Below are 18,009 nucleotides of genomic sequence, written 5' to 3' on the forward strand. Positions count from 1 at the left end.
TGTGTCCTTGCTCTGCACCGGTAGCTACTAGAACTGAAGTCATTTCCCAAGAAAGCCCAGCAGCCTTGACTGCATGAGAGGGTGTCTCTGGGCTGAAGTCCATTTCTTTTTATAACCTATCTGATAACCTGAATTCCAGTGGGCCACAACCAATCCACACCCATGACCCAGGGTGGATTCATCTCACTTTGCCTTAAACTGGTAGAAAAAGACAGACATCTTTAGAGGGCAATTCATCCCATTTATTTTAGGCACCACAGGTAACTCTTTCTCCACTGAGCAGAGAAGAAATATCAATGGCTAGCTTGGACCATCTGTATTCCTTTTGGCTACATGAAGGCTGGATCAGAGGTACCCCACTCCAGGCTATCTTTAACAGCTCCAAGGTTATGAGTGGACAGAGAGTTTGCAGCTCCAAAATGTCAGACCTATTCCATACTTTGTTTTGCTCTCCTGGGTCTCTTTCTTTGCAGACTTGAGTCAGAATATCAGTCTTTCATAGTACGTTTCATATAGACTTTCAGTATCAAAGACTTTCATAGGCTATTCTTATACTTAAGGCATTATTGCTGGTAATGGTATTCACATGTTTCTTGTCTTCCTGTATGCACACCTTCCCGCCCCAGCTACTAGAATAATAAAAAAAAAAGTAACCTTATCTTGATCTGCCAAGATCCGCTCTGTGCCCAGATCCAATTCTTATTTCCATTTGCTCCCATATTTATGTAAAGGTTTTGTTTGGGAACCAGCAGATCTAATTATTTGATGCTCTCTGAATTACATGTTTACTTTTTTTAGGTGCTACTCTGATCAAATATTAGTTATACTGCCTGTTTAGGTGGACAGCTGACATCAAGATCACGTATGCCGAGTAAAACAAGAAAATAATTGTTAACTGAACTCATGTTTCCTGAAAAGAACTACATCTGCAGGAGCAGCCTTTATCCCAGATGATAACTCATGGCAGACCATGGGACACCAGACTCTCCCCCTCTGTAGGTGTGCCTCTGAAGTTGTTGCAGATAGGTGAGCTCTCTGGCAAATGTCATAAACCCACACAGTCCCAGGAACGATGTGGCCTTGTCCTCACATCACTAATTTTTTGATAAGTAATATTGTGGTGCAGAGCCCTGAGTCATTGATATGAAGTAGTTTTCCCTGATACTGTGTTTCTTTTCAGGTCCAATTATAAGCCAGTACAAGCAAGTTCTCAGTCTCAATTGGCCTTGAGATTCAGGACATTTTATCCTCAAAGTACATTGAGGCTAGTAACTCTGAACTTCCCGGGACGGACCTATCTAAAGTACGGTGACAAGTTCTCTAATTTTGACTGAAAAAATGGAGGAGACAAAAATGTTGCCTTTGGGAAGCTGAATAAGACAGCTGTCCCCGCGTGGGGAGCACATGATAAATTCACATCTCCACAGTGACAATCCCTGTTAACCTACAGTTCCAAAAGTCTCCCCACAGAAGTCAGTGGGGGAACACAATACTTCAACAGCTGGTAGGCAGAGAAAGATAACCCCATACCACCTGCCCAGCGCGAGTCCAAACCCTCAGGGGACTGCAAGAGCAAGGACAGCCATGAATGTGGTGGCAGTCGGGAAGGGAGCCTGACCCATCAAGATTTGGTTCCCCTTCAGTGTGATAAGGCAGAGACACGGTCTGAGTGCAGAAGCAGTTGAAGGATGGAGCTCATCCCACAGCCCCTCAGAGCAGGGGTCACTGTGCCCCCAGGGGACGAGCCCCTCTGCAGCAGAGCACTGGAAAAAAAACACCCCTCCTGGAAAGAGCTGGCACCCCCAAAGAGCCATCTCACATCCTCCTTCCCACCCAAATCACACACCAGCACTTTGTTTTGGTTTGGGTTTTGGTTTTTTTTTCATTTTTTGCATAACATTTTCAAAAACAATATAAACTGCCTTACCCTTGTTTATAACCATACAAATCATTTACATTCAACAGACACATGTTCAAATCTACCTGTAAAACATTTACACTATGTAGTTCACTTGAACAAGTCTATCTATGATGAAGCCTTCAGAATATTACTTTATCAGTAGTCAGAGAAGCAAATGTCACTTCATAAAAGATAAAAGATATTTCTTTACCTTTCCCTCATATTCAAGATGCCACTGAGTTTGTAGCATCAGTTCTCTGTATACCTGATTTTTATCGCACATTCGCATCTTTTTCTCCTTCTCTGGTTTGGAGGAGGAGCTGAGGTATTTAACTTTCTTATGGCACAGATACTGCATATATGAAAAGTTCTACTTATTTTTCACTGCTTAGTGAAATCCAACCCTATGCCTACAGCCAGATTTGTTATCACACTACTTTTGGAGGATACAGATGGGTAGGAAGAACAAATCACGTTTTGAAAGGTTACACTTACTGGCAAACCTCATTTGTTCTCTAGCAACAGACTAGCAACTCCTTCATAAAAATAAGCATTCCTGATGTACCTTAAACATTTTTCATGTTCCTTCTAGCAATGGTCAGTTCATCTATACTTTTCTTCCTTCAAAAGACAAATATCCAAGTGGATTGACTGTTTTTGACACTGGCAGCCACCTTTTTCCCATCTGCCCATAATATATATGTATTGTTTATCATGATCTTTAACATCCTGCTCTTGGAAACAGTAAGTGTTCTTCTTTGTGGTCGTCTTTGGTTGCCATTGACTCAGACTGTCTCAGAAATCTAATCTCTGTGCCTGTATCTTCACAGCAAAGATTTAGAATATTTAAAGGGAGACTTTGGCTTAAATCTCATAAAATGTGAAGATTCTTGCTGACAGATTGAAAGGTTTCTTAATTCAAGCCACATTCTAGTCTTTTAAAATCCTTCCAGATATCTATTGGGCCAAACTCTGGACCAGCTGTAAGTGGTGGTGGAAAGGAATTAGATTATGGCCTCTTCCAGATGGATGCGAGTTGTTCATTTCCCTAGCTTGTGGGACTGCCTGCAGTTCTACTGTTCTTACATTAGCATCTATCTCTTTGAAGCCAGCTTTTTTCCTGATTGTTTTTTTTCCCTACAGTTCAAAAAAACCTCTGGGCTGATTCACCTGAACAAAAAACTTTATCTTTGGTGTATGTGAGAGGTGTCAGTTAAGGGTCTGTAGTAATCTAGACCTTAAGGCTGGATCCCTTCCTGCCCCATATGGATGAAGATAATACACATTTTATAGGATGGAAATATTTCTCCGCTATCGTAAGTGTTATTTCTTGGAAGAGGAAGTAACTAAGACATTCTGCTTATTCTGGTCCTCAAAGTAAAACAGTCACTGGTTAATTATTACTCCCTTCTGATTTATTTCAAGACTGGAATCCAGTTAGATTAACCTAATGGGCCGCATTTTGCATCATGAGTAATTGATTTGCATACTTCAACTTAAAGGACCCAAGGTTCCTGAAGCTGCACCAGCTTTAGACCAGTGCAGACTCATGGTTCATGGTAATCTATTGCAAACTTTTATACTCACATCAGAGAGGAGAACCAGGCCAGTCGTGAAAGAGGCACAGAAGGGGAAGACTGTATATTATTACCAGCAATCTATCCAATCACTTCCAGGAATAACTTTCTGTTAGTCAAATGACTCTTGAAACACTAAAACATCCCTCCCAATTATTTTCTTGGCAAAGATAACAACATGTTACAGATGCCTATAAACCTCTACTATGGGATATCGGTAGCTAAAACAGAACCGAATTCTCCAGTGTACAATTATCTGTTATGCTGATGTATTCCCCCTCTACTGGGGAGGGATATTCTGAGGCAGTTCATTTAAGCAAAGAGACATCCAAGTGGTGAAAAAAATTAGATTTTTTCTGTGGAAAAGTTCGTAGGTATACAGTTGCTATGACAATTGTATTTGGTTCTGGAAAAGGGTAAAAACTAGCGCTTTTTAGACTGAAGTAAAATAAAATTAGTGTGGATGCATAAGGAAACTGCATTTTTGCACTGTTGTGGAATAGTCCTTCTGCAGCAAGCTTTCTTAGCTTCTGTTTTTAGATTTTAAGGTTTTCCTTTTTTTTTTTTTTTTAATCTGCAGCACTATTGGAATTACAAAGGGTGAGAGCACCTCCCTTTCCCTACCTTTCCCTTATTTAGGACACATGCCTAGTATTCTGTGTTCCAAAATTCTATGGATTGCACCCTAGCTGCAAAATACTAGAAGCAGGTTTCCTGCATCTAGGCAGCATCAAAATGCAAACTTCTATTTGTAACTTCATTAGATCATAAAAGACTTGGGGAAGAGGAAAAAATAGCTGACATCTATCCATCTGCTGGGAAAGCAGCATATCTGGTCTGCAATGTCTCTCTGTGTCTCGCATGAAAGATAGCCAGGATGGTTTTTTGTTCCGTTGGTGGCTGGAGAATAAGGCAGGTCTTAAACTTTGCTATTGTGTATCCTTTATCGGCTTTCCACTTCCAGCACTTGTGTATGCATATCCCTGCCGCAATCACGCAGGCCAATGCAACGGGGATCACCGTGATGTACCAGGACAAGCCAACAGCTGGAAAAGTAAAGAAATGAAATATTTTTCAGGAAAAATTCTCAGGAACATAGTTGTCTAAGTTTGAGGAGGAAGAGGAGAAATCATAATAAAAAGGGTGTCTGCAAATTAACCTTCCAGCAGGGCTGATCCCCTGTGAAAGGAAGAGGCCTATTGATTGAGTGCTCTGGGAAACAGGTTTGTGAAGATGGGAGGAAGAACTGGAAAACAATAGAGGGTGAGAATTTAAAGTTTAATCTGCGTACACATGACTCTTCCCAACCCCTACTCAGAGTGGCTATGGGCTTTCTATCTTAATGTGGTGAATACAGAAACACTCCAAGCAGGAAATAAAAGCACCACATGGAGAGGGAATACATAACAGCTAGTCCACCCTTCAGCTGTGTGAATAATTTCCTCATACAGCGCAGCTTATAAATTACTAATGATCAAGCCAAGACTCTGAGTTTTTTTCCAAAATGCAGCCAATTTCCAAGACCAGCGTCTGTCCAGACCACTTTGGATTATTCTAGCCTATATACTACTAGCCTCTGTATAATTCCTGTGTAGCTCATGGAAGACAAGGGCAGCACATCATCTAACAAAGTGAGTACAAATCCTTCATCATAGGATGCTGTAGTGAGTCATGAGTTACAACTCACAATGAAGACTGTAAATGTCTGCGTGCCTTTCTAAGACAGTGTGAGCAAGCTTTGGTGATTCATCGTCATGCAAAGAAACAATTAGCATTGCTCCAAATTGTTTTCACAGCTGGTTCTTGGCCAGCAGTCTATCACACTGCAACCTTAATTGCACTGAGCTTAGGGCTTCTTTTCCCAACGCTAGGAGCCAAAATAACAAGACCCATCACAATTTACACTTACTGTTATTTTGGTGGCAGTCTGTGCATGAGGCAAAGGAACACTCTGGTCTTTATTCTACTATTGCCTTTTTTTTTCCCCATACTTGGAGGAACTGGAGGAGATCTGGCCCTGCTGCACCCAATGGGAGTTTGCCAGTAGTCTCACTGGAGCCATCATTTTGCAAAGTGTATCTAAACTGGAGCCCTATCCAGCAAACAAGTATACCAGCACAGATCCTTATCCCTGCAGAAAATGACAGTGAATGGCCCACAGAAAGTATATTTTATGAACAGGCTATTTCAAATTCTACAGTGAAAGAGGCAACCAGGTTTTCCCCAGGCAATAATTCATCCTGATACTAGCTCTGACAGTATAAAAGGCTTGAATGACAATTTAGCATTAGGATGATGATAAGAACTACCCCAAATAAACAGTCACACTAGTTACCTTCCTGCTTGACCCTTGTTGGTAGTACTTGGTACCCGTATGTGTTCTGGGCCAGACATGTAAAGTCTGTGTAAAAATCCTCTTCTTTGACAGGATCAAAAATCAGTGGCACTTCAATGAAATTTTCACCATTTTCTACAATTTCTCTGGAAGAAAAAGAAAACTTTAACGTTAAATCCTTTTATAAGCTGGCTTTTCTCTACTTGATGTGTTTGTTCCAACAGCACATTGCAAGAAAATGCCTTGGATATTTGCTCATTTCTGAACCAGCCCCTGAGCATTAGGGGACGCCTGTGTCTTCCAGCCCAGCTATTTGAGTCTCAGCAGTCAGTACCCATCCTGCATGTCTTGAATCTTCCAGGAAAGAGAGATCTGGATTTGTCTTGCAAAAATAAGGAAGAGGGAGGGGAGAAGGGCGAGCAGCATTCTATCTATCTTTCAGCTCTCTATACAGCATTGTGGAAGCACCTAAGTCCTTCTCTCTGATCACCTGTTCATTTCTGACATTAATTCTTACTGTCATCTAGAAAAGGACATATGAAGAACATAACCCTGCGAACGCTCACTCAGCAAACCGAACCACCCTCCCTGTCTATCATGCACCCACAGCCACGAGCTCAGTACAAGAAACGGTCTAGGCAGTTTCCAGCTTATTTCAACCTGATTGTTTCATCAGTCCAACTGCTTGAAAGTGGTTGTCTAGCTGCAGTCAGACATTCTCTTGATACCTTTCAGGCATTTGCTGGAGCCATTGTCGAGCTGCTCTTTCATGATGTGATCATGAGCCTGCTCTGTGCTGCGGCAGTGGAGCTCCCTGTGCACTTCTCCCAGGACTGTACCACATGAAGGCAGTAAGACGGCAGTGGCTGCTTTGCCAGAGACTACTGTGGAGAATTTGTTTTCCCAGTGGCATTTGACCTGTTTTGCCTTGCTGCCATTCTGAGAGCTGCTGGCAGAACTGGGGTGTCTCACACACCATGGGCTTTACCTGAGCTCTAGCTGGCACAGTTGCTGTCCTTGTGCAATTATATAAAAATATATAACAGTAAAAATGATAATGATAGTAATAATAAAAATAATTTTTAAAGTCCAAGTAAGAAAGTACATGCGCTGCTCTATTCTAAAGCCTGCAGAGACTATAGCCACAGTACGTTTTAAGGCTCCTGAGCACAGGTTTAACACACTGTCACTCATCCATGTAAACAACATTATAAATTAATAGTCTCAGTCGTTGTGTGGGTAATGCAAAAACAGATAAGGGCTTGGGCATACAGCTGAGTTACCTGGTTACCTCTGGCTGCAGCTGTGCAATAAACTAAACACGGCCAGCTTGTTATCTGGCACTGATGGCCACAAATGGCCAAAAACTAGCTCACATCCGTAACTGGTAAACACTCTCTTCCCTCAAAATAGGGATACTATATCCCCAAACTCTGTTGGAATGGTCCCTGACCCATGCTAAATCCTAATTGATTGCCAGGAGCTCTTTGGGAAGGTGCTAGCTGGTGAGTGACCCATTTAACCAGTAATAGCAGAGGCAACGGCATCCCAGAGCCCAGGAATCTTCCTCTGTCCACCAGTACAGGCAGAGCCACCGTGATCCAGGTGACGGCGATGATCTTTGTGGACACACTCAGCTTCATCGAATGAGAGATAAAACATGCCAACTTGGACCTCAATGAAGAGCTTTCAGTTGGTAGGTCTATCTCACATTTGCAAAGCACAAAATGAAAGCATGCCTGAACTTAGCGAGTTAGTGCTGCTCATGTGACACGTCACAGGTACAGAAGCAGATCTTTTCCCTCCTTTCCTAGCTGGAAAAGCCTTGAGGCAAATATCTATGAGGCAGCTGGACAAATTTTGACACATGCAACTATGAGGCAGCTGAGTGAATGCTCCTCAAGATTGGAGAGACAATGGATCAGGGCAAGAGGATGTGGGACATTCTGCTTCTCCCTCCCACCAGCATCCCCCCAGTGCTTCCCTGGCACCAGCTCTAGTACTCACTGGGCATTTCTGCGAGTCAGTTTAACTCGCTAATGTGGAAAAGAACAAGCCTAAGGGGAAAAGCAATGATATTGGGGAGGGAAGCAAACCAAACCCTGGCTATTTTCCATTGTCTTAGTGTGTTCAGAGAACTTCGTAAATGTCAGGGAGAGGATGTTGCAGTTTTGCTGGCACAAGGCAAGAAAAAAGAGAAGCACTGGGAAGGATCAAGTCCCATTGCTTTGCACTGCAGTCAGCCCTTACATCATCTCAGCTGCCCATGAAAATTTGCTTCAAGTTTAAGCCTCGAAGTTGGCCCATTTGCAGTATACCATGAATAAAACCCAGAGATAAAGAATTGATTTCACCCTGTCTGGGTTGGATTTGGGTTTTTTTGCTTGCCTGCCTGTTTTTTTCTCAGCTTTCACCTTCGCTTCAGATCTGTCCATATCCCATTTCACTATGTGGCATTCAGCTGCACTGAGAGCCCCTGTAACACTGCAGGTTAAAACAAGCACAAGCAAATACGTTCAGCCAGACTTACTGTCGTTCTCCCTCTGTAACTCTGCTTCGCTTGTAAACCACATCAACGGTGGTGTCATTTGCTAGCCATTCCACATCGGTATTGACGTGGCTGCTCAGCCCAACAAACACTTTGCATGGAAGAGTCATCTTGGAGCCTGTTTGTAAAAGAATAATTAAAAACCCTTTTGGATACATATGAAGAACTACTCTTTCTCTGGTGAAAACCCACATCTCCAGTGGGAGATCAAGTTCACACACACGTCAAGCACCACTACATTCAAAACTTAATTAAATTAAATTAAACCCCAAATTGCTTTTTGTCCCCTACTTCTTGGCAGCAAGACCCTTCAGTCTGGCAGTCCTTCCCCTGCCGCTAACTAAATTATTGTCCCATTGCAACAGTTAGCAACTCTGGCACTAGACACATTCCTCAGGAGGTGAAGATGTGCTCCTGTGGCCTTGCTCCTCCTGACGTACTGCAGCCTAAAGATTGCAAAGCCTAAAAATTGCATTAACCAGCAGTGTAGCTTCACTCAGAGATGCTGTGGGCAGGGGCATTCAGCTCAAGGTGGGACCTCCAGAGATAAAGTGATAACGTAAAAATTCAGAAATTTTGTTGTAATTATTGTGACTCAGAGCTAAGGATGAAGAGCCTTCAGACAGGTGTGTATTTATATCATATGGAAAACATAGGGCTCAATAATGCACACAATTTTATTACTATTCTATCTCTGCAGATGGTGAATAAAAGCAATATAAAACACTCCATGGAGCTAGAGAGGCAAAAAAAAAACCAACTGAAAAACTTACTTGGTAGTCCTGTGCTGTTGTAAAGAAAAGTGGCAGGGAAAACTAAGACAACATAGGACACAGCTGTGTGTATCGTACCCAAGTTAAAAAAGCTTAGTGTAAAATATACCTGGTGTTTTCCAGGAAAAGGAAATGGAACAGAAATTTGTTGTCATAAAATAATCTTCGAAGAAAAATTGAGATCCTATCAAGGCACTTGCTAACTAACAACTGTCTAGTTCAAACAGTTTAAAAACAATGAAAAAATGCCTCCTCCCATAAGAGCTAGATGGCTCCTTCAAAGGCACCAGATAACCTAGACCAGTCTGAGGAAATACTGAAAAAGGAAAGTTCTTGGTGAAGGGGGAAGCCTGGACAGCTGATCTAACGTTGCAAACATGCTTTTATTGCTTTCTCAGTAGCTAAAACCTACAGCAGTTTTGCAGCTTCTCCTACATGGAAGATAGCATCTATTTGTAGACAATAAGAGGCAAAACCTACTCCGGTACCGACCCTCAGGATCGGTATCAACATCAAAAGAGCTACTACAATTTATGATGACAAAACACACCGTAAGAGGACCTGCTCTACTTTTTCTCTGCTTAGATGTTTCCAAAAATAATGTTGGGCCTTACCGAGAGCAGCTGATGTTGTCTTTTGTGTTGGATACACAATTATTGGGGTAATTATTTTTTCTTGTTCTAGAGAGAGAAAGACAACATAGAGTCAGGGCTAGCACAAGAGAAAATGTGGGTATTGCCCCAGAACTATAGAAACGTGCTGCTTTGCTCAACATCTTTCACCTCCCAGGAAAGCATTTATAATTAAGCCCGCTGGCAAAAAGAGACATTCCAATTTCAAGCCCAGAGAACTGTGTTTGGGGGGTATAGACAGGCTCGAGCTCACGTCTTGGTCCTGAAAGCTGCACCGTGAGGCATTTGCGGCAGGTGACTGACTGTCTTTCGGAAGCAGCAGTTAATGTCAGGCACTCGGCAGGGTCCTATTCACCAGCAGCGAGCGCCGAGACCCTCGCACGCCCACCGCGTACTGGCAAACCGAGGAGCGGCGGGGGCTGCGCGGGGCGCGGTGTGTGCGGCCGGGAACGGCGCGCTCGGCGCTCCGGCACCGCCAGGCGCTTCCACCGGCGGGCACCGGGACCGGGCGCCTCAGCCCTGCCGCCTCCGAGGGCCGGCCCGCCGAACCCGCCGTGCGGTGCGGTGCGGAGCAGGGCGGTGCGGAGCGGGATGGTGCGGAGCTGAGCGGGGCCGGGCGGGGCGGAGAGGGATGGTGCGGAGCGGGATGGTGCGGAGCGGTGCGGAGCGGGATGGTGCGGAGCTGAGCGGGGCCGGGCGGGGCGGAGCGGGATGGTGCGGAGCTGAGCGGGGCCGGGCGGGGCGGAGAGGGATGGTGCGGAGCGGGATGGTGCGGAGCGGCGCGGCGCGGCGGGTGAGCCCGCGGGCGGGGCGGGGCCAGGAGCGGGGCGGCGGAGGCGGACGGTCACGGCCGCCCCCTGCTGGCGGCTCGGCGTCACCCGTTTGCAACCCAGCCGCTTTCCCCTCCGGGGCGGGCCTGCAGGGTGCCGTTTCCTAAGCCCTCTGAGGGCATTCGCGGCGACACCCCGCACCGCCACCCGAGACCTAAATTACGGGGTTTAGCCACCGCAGGCCCCTGCAGCACCGAGCCGTGCTCCCGCAAACCTGCCGCCGGCCGGCCGAGGGGGGCTCCCCCCAGCCCTGCCAGGGAGCTCTGGGCAGCCCACCAGTGCCAAAGCCAGCACCCGGGGCGTCCCCCTCCCCCTGGCAGCGCCGAGAGGCCGAGCGTGAGCTCCTCTCCCGAGTTTCACTGACAAGAGATTTTCTGAAGTGCTGCGATGTTTTAAGGGGCCGGTATTTACCAACAGTCTCCAGGTGAATCGTTCTGGTGATTTCATACGTTGCACCTTCAAACGGGAACGACATCTTGCAGGTGTAATACCCAGAGTCCGCTGGCAGCACAGAAGTCATGATCAGAGAACTCGAACCTTTCAGAATTACGTACTTGTCATCACTGCCCTCCAAAGGCAGTGCGTCCTGGGGAAAGGACAGCAGCTGGGGTTATGGCTCGGACAGATGCGGTTACAGCCTGTGCAGCTTCCAGACAAAATCACTTATCCTTGTCTCTCCTTTATTAAAAGTTCACTTATGGCTGGAAAATCTGAGCAGTTCTGCTTCCCCACCAAAAAGCAAGAAGTTCTCCAAATGTGTGTCCATCTCTAAAATGCTCTGCGGCACTATGTAAAGTGTGGAAAATAGGTATTTTAATCTTTCTACAACATCTGTGTATAGCTTTTCAATGAAGTGCGCATTTCAAGATGGAAAAGATACAATAGGCTTTCCAGAGTCCTCCTAAGACTAATTATCTAAGACATTCTTCTATGACAAAACTATTTTAGTAACCATGAAGTTTTCCACAATGCTATTACTTTCCATACGTGACTCTATAACACTACTATTCTAAGGCATTCGTCAAAGACAAATACTAGTAATCATGCAGGTTTTCACAAAACTCTTACTTACCCTACATGATCTCATAAACTGTGATAAATTCCTGCTCTGTATCCCTCAGGCTCTGTTCCCACACAGGCTGGAGCCTTGCTAGGCACAATGATGTTCCTCCCCCGTGAAGGCAGGCTAGCTCTCTCTTACAGTTGTAACAAGAACCATATTAAGGAGGATGGCCTTAGATAAGGGGGTTATATCCTGCTTCCAAAGGGAATCCTGAGCAGAGACACTTCACTGGTACGGTACCAACCACAACACAGGCACTGCTGTATGAAGCCAACCTAAGTATTGCATCCTGTGGTCAGAACGATAGCTGCACAAGGCAGACCATGTGATCGTAGCAGGAGTGTAAATAAAAGCTAAGCCGAGGTATTATGAGAATGTTTTAGTAGAACACCCTGCTGTCCAGTGTGAGATTGTACAGCTGAGGATGACCGAGTGAAGGGCGTTTGACCTTACAGGCAAAGCCAGGCTTGCCTGCTTGAAATGCCATGGACTGGCAAGTTAGGCGAGAGAACACCATAAGCATTGTGTGATGAACCCAGGGTTGCAAAATGATGTAATCCAGTTAATTAATGAAAGCTACCCCACCTGAACAGCTCACATGGGGGGAGCATCACTGGGAAATCCTACTTTATGGGGGTCACTAGAGGGGCAATAGAAAGAAGCACAGCACCAAAGACAAGGGCCTAATCTGAAGTGGCAGTCCCTGGAGCCAAGGTAGGTAACCTAGCCTTAAATATAGTTACGCTGCCTGTGAGAGCATAGAACATGTGGAGCACCTCACCCTGTGCTGAGTCCACCCCAGAGAACCTTTCTTAAAATATATACATGTCCCAAAATTCCCAGTACATTATGCTGTGCTCGTGTCTTTAACAACGTGATGTTCAGGAGGGACAGAAAGTGGAGATGTATGTGCCTTTACAAACAGATTGGGATTAGGTTTTGCACAAAGTGGAGATGAAAGTTCTACCTTGTACCACTTGAGCTCCAGGCTTGTCCTATTTGGTGTAAAATCCCACAGGTCTGGGCAAACGATCTTTCCAGAGGTGAAAGTGAAGAGGACCTGGAGATAGGCAATCTCCTGAGCAGCTGTTTTCTCCAAGACCGTGAGGTGGATGGAGACCTCGTTGCAGTAGGAGGAGTTCCTGCAGACAGAGTGGGGAGAGGTGAGCACCCACCAGCAACGAGGGGAACTCCAGTGATACCTTCGGTTTCCTCTTGGCTCCTTTTCCCTCCTTAGCAGTTTCTAAGAGGCCAAGACTGAGATCATACCAGGAGGGATACTGGAAAATCACTGGTACTGAGGTTTTGGCACAATCTAAACACGCTGCTGACATGTCTGCCTTGGATCTTCGGCCTTGTCTTTTTTGTACACCAAGTTTGTCATGCACCCTTGGGCTACGGCATGATTTTTGTTTTGCAGGGAGAGGGAACATGTTCACCTGAACAGGTGTGTCATGAACTCTCCTCCATTTCCTTGAAAGAGGTCTTGACTCGGAAAACCCTAATGATTGGGACCTAAGGACGAAATAAAAAGCTTAAAGCATGTATTGCAATACATCTACAGTTACTATTGCACAACCGGTAGGCATTTCTGCAAGTGCATATAATTTTGCACAGAAAAGAAGGCATTCCTGCTTAGAAAGTTTTGCAATACTTAACTTTTTCTAACCCCAGGTGACAATCTCTTCCAGTCCCAAGGATGACTGGAGTGGGGGAGACAGGTTCTTAAACTATGCCCTTCACAACCTCCAAAAGCCTGCCTCAGCGGTGCCTCCACCCAGGGCAGTGCCTGACCCCTGGGGAGGCCAGGGAAGCCAGGGGGTCTGGGCTGCCACCTCCTGAAGCAGAGTCCTGCTGCTGCCAAGGTCACCTGCAGGTCAGATGCCTAAATCCAAAATATTTGCTCAGCAGAAATGGCGATCTGTGATAATTTGCTTCCACCCTCATTTTACAGTGTTGAAAAAAATCTGGTGGCTTCTCTGTGAGATGATTTGCAAAGCAAATACAATTTTTTTCTACTTTATTAATCCTGCGATAATATTTATTAGCGATGAAACTATGTACTTGGCTTTTGCATATCTTTTTCAAACAGATTTCACAGCATTTTGCTATAGCTGTCAGTAGCTTTGCTATTGTTATAGGCTGATTAATCGAGGCAGAACAGTCCAAACATCCCTGGAATTGTTTAAGAAAATGCAGAGATGCGGTGCTTAGGGACATGGTTTAGCGGTGGGCTTGGCAGTCCTGGGTTAACGTTTTGACTTGATGATATTAAAGGACTTTTCCAACCTCAATGGTTCTATGATTCTATAAAAAGGGGATTAAAAAACACCCTTGAAGGTCTCAGACAACTACTGGGTGATCTAGGACAATATTTGCAACCTTTTGTTATTCTGGCCTCACTATCAAAGTCTTCTCTTCTGCTTCACTACTGCAATCACTGCTGAGACACGAAGAAAGGCCAACCCAAGATGCCGAACATGATTTATTAACCTGAGTCCTGCCTGTCCATTCCACTGCTGACACATGTCACTCATGAGGTGTGCCTTGCCAGCAAGGAAGCTGCACACTACACAGGCAGCTCCAGGGATGTAGAGATAAGTTTTCCACTTGCCAGGAGTGTGTGAGGAGGATGACTGGATGAAGGAGCTGGCAGGGGACAAGGACCTGGGAGACCCTCTGGAGTTCTGGCTCTAATGGTGACAGGGGGTTTTGTCTTCATCTGTCCCCCACCAATCCAGACCCTGGTACCTCTTTTGAAAGTATACAAGCGGCTGTCAGATTGTAAATCCTCAGGAAAAAAAAAGACCAGTAGGGCTGAAAAAAGCCATGGCTCAAGCCTCAGCCCACTGCAGTATCACAAGCCTGGTACCAGTCCAGTAAAGACACTTTGGGTCTCATGAAAGATCTTCCAGCAATAACAAGGCAATCAAATTCTGGTTTAAAATGTGAAACAGAAGAGGAGTGAAGACCAGGAAGAAGGAAGAGGGAAGAAGGAATCCACTGCAGAGGCATGGTGCCTTGGTACATGCTTTGTAAGGCAAGCTGAAGTGCAAACAAGGCTCTTTGCTTCTCTGGAGCTGTAGCACAAGGGTTGTGTTCTGCAGAATTCCCTGCCTGCCACTTGTCCCCACTTGCCATAGCCCTGACTGGCTCAAAAATAAGCCAGAACAAATGCTCTGTACAACATGTCCTTGTGAGATCGTAGCCAGAGCGGCAACACTGTGTCACGATTTATCCAGATTTCAGCATATATATCTCCACAGGAGACACACAATGCGCTTAAGAGTTCTGACTTTCCACATTTTTTTCTATAATAAAGTCAACAAGGAAATGATTTATCCAGACATGCTCTGAACATAACTGCAGTTTAGAATTAAGCTAATGTGTTTTAGGCATAGCCACCTTGTTAGTGCACTGGGTTTTCTTTTTAAATACCCACCTTCTGGTGCAGATATATACTCCTGAGTCTTCTAGCATTGCTGGTAAAAACCAAAGTGTATCTCCTTCTGCCCAGATTCTTGGATCTTCATCTCTTCCTGATATCATGGTTTTTGAACCATTTTTATACCATGTGATATTAGGGGTCAAGGCAGAAAAATCCGAATGTTTGTACCTGGGGGAAGGGCATTTCAGAACCACAGGTTCTCCATGCAGTTCATAGTAGTGTTTGAAAAACACGGTGTGGTCTGGGCAGTTTTCTATATAAATCAGAGATATTTTTACATTACTGTCAGCCAGGCACATTAAAAAGAAGGGAGAGGGAGACAGAAAGGATTAAAAAAGCATGCCCTTACCTGTGCTTTTGACTTGCTGGAGTCTGAAAGCAGAGGCACCCACTGTGCACGTCACCAGGACAAAGAAGAGCCCACACATTTTTTCCCAGAGGAAACTGGAAGGAGAAGATCAAGGGAAAGCATTTTGAAATCTGCAGGGAAGTTTATTATAAGGCAGAAGATACAATGAAAATACTCAACGTTAATAGTTAACTGCTCTTTTCCTCACTTGGGACCTAGTGAGCTTTGGTTCACCCTTAGTGATGAGAAAGGCTTATTCATCCCGAGTTTATGGGGGCTGACTTGTGAAACAAGAGCATCTGGCTTGGCACAAACACATCACTTCTGTCTTTCACTGCAGGAGATGCAAACAACATACCACAAGATGCTGCTGTCCCCACAGCTATGGGTGGAAAAATCTAGCTCTGCTTATTTTGCACTAAGATGTGAATGAGGGTCAGCTGCTTGGGGTTATTGCAGTGTAGTAGCTCGGGTGAACACAGGAGCAAAGATGCAGCAGAACAGATTTCAGCTCTCCTAAGCAGTCACTTCAGGTTATAGGGCACTCGTTAAATCCTATGTCACTTTATCTTCCCCACTGTGGCTACCAAAGCAGGCCAGATAGTGTAGGCTGCAGGCAAAATTCCTGCTATAACCAGAGCCAAGGTTTCAAAGTCTCCAACAAACGTTCCTCTTGGGGGAAAAAAAGCTTTGACTCCCATGGCATGCGCACCCATCTTGCTGTTGGTGTGCAAGTGAGTTTTCAGTGTGGACACTATTACCATTACTATTACTGCGCTAAAAAAAGATGAGGAAAACCTTGAACAACTGGTCCTAAAAAGCAGATACCATGACACTAAGGGAAACCAAAACTATCCGTTGCCAGTCACTCGTTAATTGACACCTGTACTGGCCTGGCACGGGCAAGGCAGCTTCTGTGTACATCACTGAATGCTTCCTGGTCTGCCATGAGGTTTCAGCTGCTGCTACTCAGTTGACTGATTATGTGTTATCTCAGTGTACCACAGGCAAAAATATATAAAATGTGCTATATATAGGCACGAGTTTATGCTCTGTGTAAGGTATTTATGTGCAATACAGTACACATACACACATGATACAAGCCATTTCCATTTTATATGCAGAAACGTAAACTGCATGCATTTAACGTTAGCCTAACATTCTGATTGTCCCATAGGATGAATATTAAATGACCAAACAACTACTTCAAATTGTATCCAAAAGCAAAAACATATGCCTACCAATATAACAGTCATATTCACGGGCACTCACCTTCAGGCATCTTTGTATCCTGTCATGCTCATATTTATAATATGGTTTTAATCCCAATTTCCCCCTGTTCTAGTAGCTATGTTTATCTGACATCTGATAGTTTGACTATAATAAACTATTACTGTCATCTCTACACCACCACAAAGCCAGCCTCTTGTCCAATAATACTGCTTCGCAACCACAGGTCGTCTCCCCTACCACTAGATCTGCAAGGGTTCTCAGGGCATTGGCATGGAGCTGCAGCCCCTCTGGGCTGCACCTGGACTAAATGCTAGTGGCTTCGTCTGTGGCATTTACGAGCCCCACAGTTCACTTGTAATACCCTGTAACAGGGGAGTTTCTCTCTCTTTGGATCCTTTCCCTGATGAAAATACTTGCTCAGAGCTTTCCAGTCCTTTTGGTTTAGTATCTAGCAATCTCCATAAGCCCTACACAATCTGAGGGTTTAAGGGAGGTTTTCATTCCCAGATTTCCATCAGCTTTGCTTACCTGTGCTTCTGTGGTCTTTCAGCCATTAGCTTCTCATGGAAAGATACAAGACTGAAAATTGCTCGTGATGACCTTATATAGGGTTTGGCTCAACACAAAGCGGAAATTTGTCTCTCATTGCCCAATAAGATTTGTGTCAGAACCAAATGACATTTTAGAGCCACCTTTCTTTCCTTCCGTAGAGTGAGGATGAGAGAAACAGACACAGAAAGAGAGAGAATATGTATTTGGATTTCCCAAAAAAGGGGAAATGACTGCTAAAATTTCCCTTTTTCTGACGAATGGTAGTTTGCTTACACTCATGTCTTCACATGACTATTTCATGCTCTACCTCAAATAAAAAGTTCTCATGAGTAACAAAAGGTATTCTGCAGCATAGTCAGCAGCTAAAAAATTGCAATCTTCACATAATGTGGTTTAGCAAGTTCTTCATGGACAACATAAATCTTTCGTGATTTCCCAGACAGCTTGTGAATCACAAATGGGTTGATTCCCCTTCCCTTCCATAACATTCATCTTAGCATCACCTTACATTAAGGTCCTTTTTGCAATTGAATACAAAGAATTAACAGATATAAGCAGATTAGGGCACCCAGGCTCATGAGCAGAAGGGGTAAGAAATGGGTTATGAATTGTGGCAATGTGGGTATCCACCTGGTTAGAAAAGTGCAGTCTGGTGGGGGACTTCAGTCTAGCACTGGACCACAAGCCAGTTTTTCCTGTGCCTTGTCCTGACATGCGATGCCTCCTGCAGGCAACCCTGCATTTCTCACAGCCTCTTGACCCCTCAGGG

General features: G+C 44.7%; 1 protein-coding gene across 2 annotated transcripts; it reads right to left on the minus strand.

Moving 5' to 3' along the window:
• Window positions 1-1,852: 1,852 nt before the first annotated feature.
• On the minus strand, window positions 1,853-17,388 carry IL1R2 (interleukin 1 receptor type 2). Of its 2 annotated transcripts, none has more exons than XM_055702884.1 (9): window positions 17,217-17,388; window positions 15,456-15,550; window positions 15,275-15,359; window positions 12,626-12,800; window positions 11,007-11,181; window positions 9,748-9,813; window positions 8,343-8,478; window positions 5,813-5,958; window positions 1,853-4,523 (listed from the first exon to the last, which is right to left on the minus strand). In XM_055702884.1, exons 1-9 carry the CDS (start codon window positions 17,240-17,242, stop codon window positions 4,282-4,284), a joined length of 1,146 nt encoding a protein of 381 aa, XP_055558859.1. In that variant the 5' UTR covers window positions 17,243-17,388; the 3' UTR covers window positions 1,853-4,281. The 2 variants fall into 2 exon arrangements, with proteins under 2 accessions (XP_055558859.1, XP_014140116.1); XM_014284641.3 differs by having other exon boundaries at window positions 15,101-15,359; window positions 17,217-17,387.
• Window positions 17,389-18,009: the final 621 nt, after the last annotated feature.

The sequence above is a fragment of the Falco cherrug genome, chromosome 2 (assembly GCF_023634085.1).
Source record: "Falco cherrug isolate bFalChe1 chromosome 2, bFalChe1.pri, whole genome shotgun sequence".
In the NCBI taxonomy this organism is placed as follows: domain Eukaryota; kingdom Metazoa; phylum Chordata; class Aves; order Falconiformes; family Falconidae; genus Falco; species Falco cherrug.